The sequence below is a fragment of the Galeopterus variegatus genome, unplaced genomic scaffold (genome assembly GCF_000696425.1).
Source record: "Galeopterus variegatus unplaced genomic scaffold, G_variegatus-3.0.2 Scaffold156, whole genome shotgun sequence".
In the NCBI taxonomy this organism is placed as follows: Eukaryota; Metazoa; Chordata; class Mammalia; order Dermoptera; family Cynocephalidae; genus Galeopterus; species Galeopterus variegatus.
In genome coordinates, this window is record NW_007726267.1 from 931,257 (window position 1) to 945,309 (window position 14,053).

The 14,053-nt window shown below is 42.5% G+C and overlaps 1 protein-coding gene across 1 annotated transcript in view; it reads right to left on the reverse strand.

Moving 5' to 3' along the window:
• Positions 1 to 13,781, reverse strand: part of LOC103608746 (rho GTPase-activating protein 26-like) — a 72,755-nt gene extending 58,974 nt beyond the window's left edge. Inside the window, exon 1 of the mRNA XM_008593148.1 lies at positions 13,603 to 13,781. Within this exon, the coding sequence (XP_008591370.1) occupies positions 13,603 to 13,781 (179 nt within the window). The remainder of the gene's footprint in view (positions 1 to 13,602) is intronic.
• Between the last annotated feature and the right edge of the window lie 272 nt (positions 13,782 to 14,053).

A 14,053-nucleotide genomic window follows, 5' to 3' on the forward strand; every position in this document is an offset into this window, starting at 1 on the left:
GTACAATTGCAAAGATAATTCATTCAACCATAACTATGCTTGAGAGTAAATGACCAGACCACTCACACCACTTAAAATCTCATATTGGCAGCAATGCTCCCCCATGTATATAGGTCTGATCTGCCCCATCTGGGCAGTAAGAGATTTGAGGGGAGATTATAGTTTAGTCTCTTTCGTAGCACCTGGGATAGTGTCTTAAACAGTGGGTATTTAATAAGCGTTTGCTAACCGACTAGAAAGGGACTGTCTGCCAGATCTAGCCAATTCTGGATGCTGATGTTAGTGACTGCTCCAGAGTGTGATAAGGCTACCACAGCAATTATTCAACTTACTCCAAAGGGAAACATAACATGAAAATAAGTTTGCGTTCTGTTGAGATTTAAGGGTGGAAAGGAGAGCGAGAGCAAGAGCAATTGGTGGGTGTTCATTTGCTAATAATTAAATGCTTGCAGTCCTCTCTTGGGCTAGTGGGGGTGTCTAACTGCTTTCTGGGATGATTATGTTGGCCATGTCAGTCACTGACATGTGGATCTCATCTCTATTGGATTAGCGTGTCCAGGATTCCCATGACTCCACTTCTTGCTTCCTGATCTCCTGCCAGTTTATTTTCATGGTGACAATTGAACGTTGTAAGTGCTGCCATGGGATGACTAAGGACATATTTCCTCTAATTCCACTTCCACACAAAGGGTCAAGAGAAGAATGGGAAAGAGGATGTGTGTGTGGGGGGGGATATGGGGGGGAACTGCATCTCCCCCAGAGGAAGCAGAGAGTTACACGAGGCTCCTTCCATGATGTCTATGCCATAGGGCACTGTGCATGGACTCACTAGGTGCATGTAGGCTTCCCCTGAGACAGAGTGGACACTAACAAATTCTTTAGAAGATAGAAACCCCCTTGTGCTACAGCTTTGGATTTGCCAACATTCAAGCAGTTTCTTCAAGTCAAAGTTCTGGAGTTAGTGGGCATTAATCGTCTTTTAGTGATGTGTGACATGATGACAGAGCTGCCAATTTCATTCTCCCATTCTATCACTGGAGCCGCTATCCTTAAATTCTGGTCTGCAAGTTTCACCTTATATCTTCTAAGGTTTTGAGCACAGTGAACAAAATAGACTAAACAGGGCTTTCCAATTTGCTCAAAACTTAGGATAATTTCTATTCTATCTCACTGCTTTAGTTACTAAAAAACAAAACAAAAAAACTCTTTTTGATGAGTCAATCACAAATAATGTTACTTCTATTCTTACAACAGAAGCTGAAAAGGATTTATAAAATTACTCAAATGCCCCTTTTTTCATTAGTGTGAAGCAGGTGATCTTACTGTCCTGCAGGAAGGGGATGGTGACAAATACACGTGATTTAAGCAGTGTCTGAGGTTACCAGAGCAACTGCTAATTATTACTGAGTAACTCTAGTGTATCTCCATAAAGGTCAGGAGTTAAGGTTTTTCCATTATATATTCTGCTTTAAAATGGAGCTTTTAAAGGATATCGGGTAGATGGAGAATGAGATGAAGATCAGGGGAAAGAAATATATATAGCTTGATATAATCGAACTACTTAAATTTCACAATGTTGGATGGGGGAGTTGGGGGAGGAGTTCATGAGTGGCTGTTCAACGTCAAAATTGACTTTCTGGTTTCTTAAGTTAGGGCTTCCTAATTTTAATAAGAAATGTGAAATAATCCAGAGGCAGGGGTCTAACTGGATCCACTCTACATAGCTCCCTGAGAGAGAGCTCAATTAACCTCATTACAGACTTCCTATTTACTAAATTGACCTGGAGTCCTGAACAGGCCAGCCTAGAGAGGAGTCATTTGGCCATTGAAAAATGATTCAATGGCCTTAATTTCATTTAAAACACACCAAAAACAACACCTTCTTGGTACAGTCCTTATTCTTCAATCAAACAGCATCACACTCAGATCCCTACCTATTGAAGACATAAAAAATTTTAAAGGTTAAAAAAAACCCCTTTCTTAAAAAGATGTGCTCCACAGCTTTAAGGGAATGAATGAGTGAATGAATGAATGGTGATTTCAAAACTGGGCAAATCTATTTTTAATTGCAGCTTTGAAGCTGAACAATCAATGCAGGCATATGTAAAGAATTCCAGCACTACAAAAAGGTAGTGTTGAAATGAAAAGTCAGGGGCTGGCCCATGGCTCACTCGGGAGAGTGCAGTGCTGATAACACCAAGGCCCCGGGTTCGGATCCTATGTAGGGATGGCCAGTTAGCTCACTGGCTGAGTGTGGTGCTGACAACACCAAGCCAAGGGTTGAGATCTTTATATAGGAAAAAAAAAGTCAGTTTTTCTACCACCCTATCTGCCTCCTTCAGACAACTGCACAGATTCATTCCCCTGTATCATTCCCAGACATACTCTTGACACGAACACATACCTGTATGTTCCTATACCCCCAGATTCTTATATAAGTAGTATCATATAAAGCACACTAATGGTTTTCAAGTCTAGCTATGTATTAAAATCACTTGGGAAGCTTAAGAACATACCCACACTCAGACCCCACCCCTGATCAATTAATTCTAAGGCTGCAGGGAAGGGGCCAAAGTGTCGGTATTTTTATTTTAGGCTCCCCAGGTTATGTTAATGTGCAGCCTGGACTGAGAGCCAGCTGCACACTATCCTGCACCTTAATATGCCTTTGACAGTTGCTCTATAACAGCACATATAGAACTACCTCATTCCTCTGTTGCATTGGATAGTATTCTACTCTATGATTTGGGGCTGGTTGGTTAGCTCAGTTGTTTAGAGCATGGTGCTGATAACACCAATGTCCAGGGTTCAATCCCTGCACCAGTCAGTTGCCACAAAAAAACCCCCAAAACAATCTACTTTATGATTTATTTAGACAGTCCTTGATGGTTATTCCTGCTCTATCCACTCTATGGCTCTTAAAAACAGCATCAGAATATACAATTGTGCTGGGTTGCATTCATTTGCCTTACCAATGGGGATTACATCAAAAGGGCTTCTCCACCCTCTAGCTTCTTATTGGGCTCACCAGTGGGGAGTTCTATCAGATTAGCAGGAGGAAAGAGAGGCACAAGGCATTTACTTCACGTCTGAGAGAAGGGCTTCTCCACCCTCTAGCTTCTTATTGGGCTCACCAGTGCGGAGTTCTATCAGATTAGCAGGAGGAAAGAGAGGCACAAGGCATTTACTTCACGTCTGAGAGGTCATCTCCACCTGGCTGTGTCCCTTAACTAAAGGTCACTGCTCCTTTCAAGGCAATGACTCTATCCAACTCTCTCCCCTTCTGGGTTCTGGTACCACTTTCCACTAGTGTCTGTTCAGCCTAAGGGTGGTGACTGGTCAGCAGCTCCTAGCCCTGGATTACTATACTACCTCTTGTGATACTCCTGTACCAATCCCTTGGTAAATAACCCTCCTTGAAAGATGCTATTTTGATTGTGTCCATGTTTCTTCTTAGGATCCTCATATACCATCCTTGGATGGGCATATTGGCCTTTATTTCTTTGTGGACAATATCCTCTTGGTTTTCTCTGAAGACATGGCTTCTCCCACAAAGGGCAACAAAAGGCAATAGGGTAGTCTTAAAGCAGCTATTTTATCCCTTTTCTGAACATTTCTGACAACAAGCCCCTTCACCAGCTGTCATCAATTTGTAAAGAATATTGGAAGGAACACAAAAGCAGTGTCTTGGTGAGATCCCCACTGCTTCCTTCTGAAGGAAGTTGATACATACCGGAAGAGAACCTGATAGAGCAAATGCAGTGAATGACTAAGATGTTGATTTTCAGAATGATTTTTTTCCCCCCAGAAATTGTTTTCTTTTCTGTCATAATGACAGTCAAATTAACACAAAGTCATAGGCCGGAGAGGAATTCCTGAGACTAAATTATTCCCCAGTGAAGACTCAAGATTGCAATTAGTTTCTAGTCTAATTAGTGTAGTTCCAATTGGCTCCACCCAATGGAGGATCAATAGCATAGGTAGCTTGACCAAGGCTCCTAAGAATAAACACCTAAGCCTTCTGACTTTGTGCAAACAGCTTGGAGCCTGCCTTGCAAGAGGAGTGCTTCTGTTGATTTTAGTGTACTTTACTATTATTTGTAGTTAGTTCAGTTTTAGGTATTTTAATTTATTTTTTAAATTGTTATCTCAATGTTTTAAATCTAGGTTGGGTTGTGTCACATCAGGATTAAACAAATAAACAAAAATAAACCTTGAGTGTCCCTCTATTGCCAATACTGAAAGAAATCAACACTGGGGGTTTGTTCATTGGCAGAGGGGGCAGCCTAAGAGCAAATCATAAGATAATAAAACAGTAATAGCACCAACCAATTTTTGTTGACTGCTTACTCCAAACCAGCCACTTACTAAGTGTTATGAAGGCATTATCTCATCTACCTTCACAACAACCTTGGAAGGAGGTGTTATTATTATCATTACCATTTCACAGAAGATTAGCTCAGAGAGGGCAAATAATTTGCTCAAGTTTACGGTTAGGAAATGGCAGAGCCAAAGCTTGACCCAGGCAAGTCCACTATCAGGCCACAAGGGCTTTTCCCTACACCAATTCTAAAGCTTACTCATGCTTTGAACATGATATAACTCATTTCAGCCCTCAGATAGCTATCTGTGGCCATACAATATGTAAGCTAAATCTGTTCTTGAAAGGATCTCTGCCATAATAATACCACCCATTATGAGAAATACATTTCCCCCCGCTCAAAAGTAGAGTGTTGATTTAGAACAGCATTTCCTAAACTGTGGAATACTATTATAAGAGGCTGAAGAGCTATAGACAGCATGTTCTGTGGTCAAATATGTATAGGAAATGCATCATAACACATGCCCTCTGGGAGATTCACAATGGACATATTAAAGGTTCAGAAGTCCTCTAGTCAAGAATCTGTTGAACTTTGTCCATCTCAGCTCTTGCTTCCCCTTCCACCCTCCCTTTCCTGCACCAGTTTGGAAAATGCTGATTTGGAATTTTCAAATCTTCTGTCCATGTTGACGCCGATCATGTTGACTTTCAGTTATCACATATCCTGAGAGCTTTTTCCTGTCAATATCAGTGTCTTCATCTTCTCATGTTACATACATAGTAGGTGCTCAACAAAAATATCTGTTGGCTTGATTAATTGATGCACATACCCTCTCTCTTTTTTTTTTTTTTTGTCTTTTGTCTTTTTCCGTGTCCGGCAACGGATCGCAACCCTCAGTGTTGCCCCCGTACCAGCCCTGGGACCAGCAACGGGATTGCAACCCTCGGCGTTGCCCCCGCGCCTCACTCAGCCAGTGAGCGGGAACCGGTCTGTATGTGGGATCCGAACCCTCGGGCGGCGCACTATCCATTGCGCCACCGGGCCGGCCCCACATACCCTCTCTTGATTTGTGGCCAAAAGGCATATTTGGAAAGCAGCTGGCTGGGCTTCCTTGGGAAGTCTGAAAGTACAGCACTGGTGAGCTAATTGGGTTCACCTGAAAAGAAAACCCATCCCTCCTCAGCAGCATAAGCTGTGACTGATCTCAAAGGCCAATAGCAAAGCTCTGTTAAGCCCCACTACTGTCATCACTGCCTGGACAACCAGAAAGCACTGGTGATGACACAGGCTTGGCCCCGGGAGCTGTACAATGAGGTCCATTCTGATTTTATTCTGGTGGAAGCCCATCAGCGAAGATACTAGGCCACTATGCACTATGGTTCTCAGACTTTAGCATGTATCAAAATCACCAGCAGGATCTGGTAAAACACAGATTAGTGGGCCCTTCCTCCAGAGTTGTTGATTCAGTAGGTCGGGGGTGGAGCCAGAGAACTGCATATCTAATAGGCTCCCAGGTGATGCCAATGATGCTGGTCCCAGGACCACGCTCTGAGAATCACTGCACTGAGCTAAAACTCTGCCTTGGAAGACCAGTGTAATAGAGACCAAAAGAAGCCCATGGTAGATACTGAATGGCTTTCTAGATCCTTAATGCAGAGAAAAAGTTAAAAACAAGATCCAAAAACTGTTTCCAAATAGGAATGCTTTTCTAGCTAAGTAAGCATCTGCTTTCCAGATTGACTAAAAAAGCTTAAAAAGCAGTACTTTAATTTTAATTTATCCAATTTAGAATCTGAATCTACCAATAGGATCCCCCTAATTATATACATAGAGGGAGAAATAATTCCAAATCTAACCCTAAATGAGAACAATAGCACTTCAGAGTTCCTTCAAAGTACCCTTACAGGCATACTACTGCTGAAAAGCCTGCAAAATCTTAAGCCTATTTCCTTCCCTAAAGATTCTTCCAAAAATTTGAGATTTAAAATGCCTAACACCTACCCACGCATATAAAATACAGTGCTACAAGGCATTTGAGGGTAGCTAAATTCAGAATGAAACTAATTCATTCATACCTTTAATTAAACCCCAAGGCATTAAGCATGTACAATATGTCATGGTAAAATTTGAGAATTGTTTTAGATTTTTAGCAAGATTAATAAGTTTATAGAAAAAAATACAGACCCTTTATATGATTTTAGCTCATAAAGGGGAAAAGAAAAGAACACTCCATGTGAGGTAAAGCATTTTTCCATTTGTGATTTCCACTCTGCAGGAAAACAGGGATATGACTAGGCATTCAAAGGGCGTCCTGCTCCCCACCTCCTTCCACACCTCCTCTGCTGACAGGCTGCAGAGATCCGAGCGCCACTGACAGCCATGGTGCTTGGGAAAGAAATCCTGCTGGGTCATGAAGTGTGAGGGCTGCCTCAAGCAATTTTTATATTTAAAAAATTAAGAACTGCTAATAACCAAACACGTTTATCCAATAAAAGCTGGATGGGTCAGCAGGCAAGAATCTCTACCATCAACCAAGAAAACCCAGCTGGGCTCCTGATCAGTGACTGAGATCTTGCTTAGGGAAAGAGAAAAGCTGACATGAAGCCACTAAGAAGAAAACAGGTCACACCAATGACAATCTCTGAAAACTTCAAGGGAACATAGCCTGGTTACTTGGAGGAGCTATGGAGCCTGAGGTGACAGAGGGAGGGTTTTGGGCACATCCAAGAAACAACAGTGAACGAGTAAGCTGGAATCAACATGGGGATTAGGACGAGGAGTAAGAAAAGACAAATGATTCCTTGCAAAAATGATTCTGCTTTCAAGTTATTTCCCAAGGTGAGGAACGTCACCAAGTTTTCAGGCAAATAGTCTGAGAGACCTTTTCTGCTTGGAGGTGGGTGAGAAACAGAATTCTCGATCTAACAGGAAAGATCCTCCTCCACAGAAAGCTGATCCAACCACAAAGGAAAACTTCCTTTTTCAAATCCCTGCATTCTAAAGAATGACAAAGACAATTCTAGTAAAATCATAGCTGCCTATTTGGGTGTAACTCTTTGGCATAAAACAGCATTGGGATGGTAAAATTACTTTTTAAAAAAATTATGACATTAATGATCACTTGTCTAATGCATATTATTCATTTTGTGATTCATTTGGTCTCAATAAATAACAGCTATGCACACAGCTCATCAGGTACCCTTGAGATTTGGTGGCTTCTAAATTTTCCAGGAACAGGCCTGCCTACCCTAGCTGGTCTTGGTTTAAGGTGGGGCTGCCCCTGCCTCTATAGTACAAGTCCTTCCTCTCCACTGATAACTCAAAGACTAGACAGCTCTGGTGTCAGATTCATGGTAGGAAGCTGATGAGGGAAGGTAAATGGAACAGCCTAGGACGTTTCTCTGCACAGGAAAGACACATACCTGAGCTAAGAAAAGAGAGAGAGAGAGAGAAAGATAGTGTGTAGAGGAAGCTCTCCAAAATAATATTAATTGGCATTCATAGTGCTAAGCATGTAAATGAGATAATAAAGGATGATCTCACTTAATCTTCACACCACCTTTTGGAGGAGGGTATGATCACCCTATTTTAAACATGAGGAAACTGAGGTAGAGAGAGCTCAAGTAACTTGCCTCCTTCCCCTCCAAATCTCTATCTCCTTTACTCTGCATTAGTTTTCTCAACAGAACTTTTCAACATCTGTTGTTTTAGACACTGATTTATCTCCTGCCTCCACTAGAATATAAAAATCCATGAAACAAGGAATTCTAATTTCTTTAAACCACTGTATCTTCGGCACTCAGAACAATGCCTGCCTTACAATAGGTGCTCAATCGATTGGTTGAATGAATGTTGACCAAATAAGCAGAAGATTGTAAAATTTTAGAGATATCTCTTAACGCAAGTTTTCCCCAAGTTTCATCATAGAGCAGCTGAAGCAAACTCAGAAGGAGCCAGCAGTGCTTCAGAGAAACAACTCTGCCTGGAAGCAGGCCTTGTTTATCCTTCGAATTCCAGGGACTGTTCTCTGGCTGCTGAGACAGGAGAGGAAGGTTGACTCTGGCAGAATCTGCAGGCGTTTGGCATGCACACATCTTTTAGGTCACCAGAAATAATTTGGAAATGCGTGTGTGTGTGTGTGTGTGTGTGTGTGTGTGTGTGTGAAGAGGAAAGGAGGAGAAAAATTAGTTTTATTTATGATGCTACTGAGCGGTTATTTTTTTAGGGGTGGGGACCACTTACGCAGGGAGATCTCTAGTGCTGGGTTCTGCCAAAGAGGAAAGGAGGAGAAAAATTAGTTTTATTTATGATGCTACTGAGTGGTTATTTTTTTAGGGGTGGGGACCACTTACGCAGGGAGATCTCTAGTGCTGGGTTCTGCCACTGTGGTAATCATGCCTGCCCTCCTAACCTTCTTTCAGTCTTAACAACCCCCCTCAGTCCCTACCCCAGCAGTCCGAAGAAAGCATTCACCTAGAAGTTTCTAATTTGGGGGAATTACTGCAGTATGTCATGTCCCTGGTGGGACATCCCCTGACTTCTTTCTCAGTATTTACTTCCTCCTTAAAAATCAGTATCTCCCAGAGAGGAGCTGGCAAGATGCCAAGTCTACTGGTCCTGTGGAAGAAGAGAGTGACTTTTATTTTTGCAGCCCTTTGTAAACACCCATTGAACAACCTCCGTTCTTCTTAGAGCTGGGTTAGCTCCATTTCTTCCACCAGAGGGAGTGGGCGATGGGTGCATTCAGGGCCAGGACCTGCATCATCAGCTGGTCCGTGTTGGTGCCAGGATTAATGCCTAGGGTTTTCTGCTTTCCATTCCAATGTTTGAGCCATCTTTCTTGTTTGCCTCAGCCATTAGCTATGAGTTTTGTTTTGTTTCCTTATTTCTTAGAATCTCAATTATGAGTCATTTTCTTTCAAAGAAGATTCTGAAAATTAAGAGGCTAGTCTCCATGCTGCAGTCTGCTACAGTGAGACCTTCCATACCTTTCTATCCCACCCAGGCAGTTCAGCCCCATCCCGAGGCATTTGCCCATGTGTCCGAGGTCACAAACTCATAAACTTTGTGTCAGTTAATTATTGCTGCGTAATAAACCACCCCAATCTCAGTGGCTTACAACAACAATGTATTATTTATCATGAATCTGTGGGTTGATTGGGCAGCATTCCAGCTGGTCTTGCCCAGACTAACTCACCCAGCTGCATTCAACTGATTGGCTACCCAGGTGTTGGGCTTGGCTTGGACAGCTGGGCTTCTCTCTCTAATGGTCTTTCATTTTCAGAGGCTAGACAGGTCTTCTTTACATGGTGGCTGGGTTCCAAGAGGATAAGAGAGGAAGCTGCAAGTCATTGTGGCCTGGGCTTGGACATCGCATGATGTCACTTCTACCACATTCTACTGGACAAATTAAGTCAAAGAGTGAAGGCCAGCCTAGATTCAAGGGCTTCAGCTCTTAATGAGAGGGGCTGCAAAAATTATGCGGCCATATTTAATCTACCACAAGCCTACAGGCAGGAAATTTAAAAAGAGTGAAGCAGGCTAGTTGTGAGACGATAGGGACTGGAGAGAATCATCTGTTAACTAAGTAACTCATGGGTTTACTGAAGCCAAATCTTCTAGATTAATTTTTTTGCATATGGATGTCTAGTGGTTCCAGCATGAAATCTGGATTTTTATGTGAAGAGTCTAATTTCAAAGGCTGGTTCAGGTTTTTTTTTTTTTTTTTTTTTGATGGTAGTGGTAAGGGAAGAACTATAGCTCTCTCTACCCTAACTCACATGTCTGTAGAATGTATTCATCCTGTATCATCTCTGCCTCCCTCATCGCCCTTACCTGCAATGTTCTTCATCCACCCATCTAAATCGTTCCTAACACTCACCTTATACTTCATCTATTCCACCTTTCCCAATACTCTGACCTGGTGTGTGTCCTCACCAGATATTGTTAATAGTTGTTGAACTCTAAATGTGACCTATCCATTCCATTTAGCATTGCCATATGCCGCTGTCTTTCCTCCTTAGCTAGACTATAATCTCTCAGATGGAAAAGGAATACTCTTATTCTGGTTTACAGGTAGCTTAGCATAGGTCTGGGCACAAAATAGGTTCAGTAATACATGCTGACAATTTCAGATTAGCTGGACTTTGATCCTGGCTACCAACTGTCCTTCAGGAGTCTAGCTGAAGACCTGCCAAAGATTTAAACCCAGCTGCCTTGACCCTGGCATAGGTAGAATAGCAGCATCTCTAATTTTGATGCCCAATTTAGCATTTAGCACACAAACAAGACAGCCCTGACCTCCTTGGAGAATCAGGAAAAATTTGCCACCAATACAGCAAAATATATTATCATGACTAACAAATATGTTTCTTTCATTATGATTTCTACATGGTCATAATGATCATCTTACTCATTATGAAAAATAGTGAAAAAAAAAATGAGTGAAGTAAAAAGAACAGATAGCCTGCTGACTGTTTCCCCACCTTATGTCTAACTAATAATCAAGGTAAAGGTAACCCCCGCCTTTGTTTTTTTTTTATTTTCATCTGCATCATTAAGTGTTCCCATTTGAGAATCTCTGTACACATGAAATTAACCAATGATGAAGGGAACAAAAGGGTCCAGAACTGAGATTGAGACTCAAGTGGTCTTGGTTGGTTTCAACTGAGCCTGATCACCATGGCATAGTGTGTCCACAGACTTCTCAGAATTAATTTACTCAGGGAAAGTACTTTAGCTTTCCTTTGCCAGGACTGACTAACTTCCATCCATGGTCCTCCCGGGAAAATCCCAGGTAGAAAAAACCAGGGAGGGAGGAACCCAATGTCATCCCATTGCCTCAGGTTTGAGAAATGGCTGGTGAACTTTCTGCAGAGCTTACAGGGGCTGTGACATGGCTCTCATGTGGGGCTGTGGCAAATGCTGGTATCAGCTCTGGCACTGGCACTGCTTCTCCCTCTACCCCAGCCTTCCTCGACCTCAAGACTCACAGGCATCAGAGACCCACTGAGCTTGGAAGGATGGCAGTCTTGCTGGAAACACACCCACACTCCTATCACCAATCCTCCTCCAGAGACACAGAACTCTTCCTGGCATCACTCTCCCTTCTCTGGGAAAGCCCCCCAAATCTGCACCAGGTAGAGAACAGTCCCCTTGGATGGTGTGAAGTAGGTGGAGTGATTCCCAGTATGTTATGAAAAACGAACCTCATCTGGACCCCTAATAAATAAAAATTCCTCAGCCCCCTCCTCCAGGATCTATTTAAAAGACATATCCCTTTCTTCAACTTAGCTGCTTAAGCAACCCCTTGGTACACAGTGTACTCAGTGGTGACTCAGGGTCCACATTACCAGCCACCGAAAACAGAGATTAAAGACCACTAGTTCGTACTGGCTGGCTATAGTCAGGGGATGTTAAGCAAACTGGGCTAGAAAGTCAATCTTGCTCATGCTGAGCAACAAATAATTTCAGCATCCACTAGGTAAAGAGATTTAAATCAAATGGAGACCCCCCCCCCCCCCGAATCTCCTTAAAGGCTAGGACAGCAGGTGTTGGAGAGCCTGAGAAAGCCATACAGCAGGGCAACGGGCTCCACTGGCAAGTTTAGCCATGGAGAACCAGAAGAGACTCACTGCCCATAAGCTGAACAAATTCAATTATTTGTTCAAAAGCCACTGGCCCACTCCATGGTGAACAAACACACTATCAAACAACAAGTAGTTAAGTCTCCTAAATGTTGGTATGATTTAAAGCTGCCAACAACCAAAAAGAGACCCAATTTTCTCTTTAAGATTCCATCTTATACTGTAGTTACATTTTCATTATCAATACCTCTCAAATCCAATTTGGAGTCATCCTCCCCACCACCCAAGCATTTAATATCCCTTAGTCTCTGATATTGTTTGGATATGTTGTCCTTCCAAAGCCCATGCTGAAATCCAATCCCCAATGTGCCAGTGTTGGGAGCTGTTTGGGTCATGAATGGATTAATGCCCTCCCGATGGGGTGGGGGTAGTGAGTGAGTTCTTACTCTATTAGTCTGAGAGAGCTGGTTGTTAAAAGGACCCTGTCACTTCCCCCCCCCCCCACATTGCTTCCTCTCACCATGTGATCTCCTTGCGCTGGCTGGCTGCCTGCTTTCCACCATGAGTAGAAGAAGCCTCAGACCTGCACCAGATGCAGCTGTCCCAGAATCATGAGCCAAATATATCTCTTTATAAATTATCCAATTTCAGGTATTCTGTTATAGCAACACAAAAACAGACTAATACAGTCTCTTATGGCAAAAATCATTGGACCCGTTTATCAGAGTTGTAAACACATTAAAGAGATAGGATGACAGGGTACTATCATGCACCATGGCATGCAGAGGGGCTGACAGCCTAGACTCTCACCCTCATGATGGTGTCTCACCAAGTGAAACAACTTCCCTGAAGACAATTTGTGGCTGAACCTCAAACTATTTTCACTAGAAAAAGGCAAAGTCAACTCTGTTTTTCCTGCATCTTGTACAACTACAGCCTGAGAATCTAGCTGCCTCACATTCTTCCTGCAAAAGTTCTAGTTGACAAGATTTATGGGGTGGTCTGAATACGCATGCTAAGCAATGTGGGATGAAACCACAAAGGGGAACTTTTTGGCCGTAGTAGAATAGATCTAGTTTCTGTGAGGGACTAGACAACCAGCCCTAAAACTGCCTGTCTTGGCTATGGGTGCTCAATGCCCAAAAATGAAGCAAAAAGATTTCTTCTCTTTTATAGTCTCTGGTAAGACAACTCAGTCATGCTAAGGTTTGAGATGTGAAGACACAAACAGCTATTGGGGGCTCTTCTTTATGGAAGTGGACACAAAGGTAGCACTGAACATTTCCAAAACAGTCAGCGGGAAGGGAAACCAGGGCAACATGAATGAGTAAAACAGACTTGGCTACTGATCCACTGAGCTACTATAGTCCCTAGATGTTTGTAAAACTAAAAGAAATTGCTTTTCATGCCTAGCAGCCAGCACAAGCAATAGCTATCACCAAAGCCATCTCAGCAGGACAGTAAATCAAAGATCACCAAGGCTAAGAAGCAGTATGTTAAGAATAATGACTCCCCTTTGAGATGATGATGCTTAAAAAACCCACAACAAACCAGCCAAGCGCCAAGTTTAGGGACAGGGTTTAAATCATGTTCATAGGAAAACAGGCCAAAGTCAGATGGAGCCAGAGAGCAAATTTTGGGCAGAATGGGTGACCAAGGCCCTTGTGTGGTAGGCAGTTGGACATCATACTTACAGTGAGTTGGGCCGGGTGGGTTTGACCACATCCAAGTCTGGGTCACTGGAGTTCATGTTGGGCTGTAGGCTGCTGCTGGAATTAAGGATGCTGTTTGCATTTGATGAGACAGATTCCAAACTGGAGTTGATGATGCTGTTCCTTTGTTCCTCTAGGGGAAAAAATGCCAGAAGCCCCATATTAATGTTATTGCAAAGGGTTAGTACAAAAAAATTTACAAATAAAGAGATTGGATTGAGATCTCTGGTACCAATGAAGCTTTAAAAATGACATAGGAAAGAATAAGAATTAAAAGTAGGAAAAAAAGAGTCAAAGAGAAATAGGTGACTTGCAACTTTAAAGCAAAAGCCCCTCCTCATTTTGACAGGGTATATCTCCCTTTAATATGAGCAAGGCTTTTTCCTAAGGGTGTCCCTACACTGCACTGTAAATTGTGTCTTCTTTTGATTGG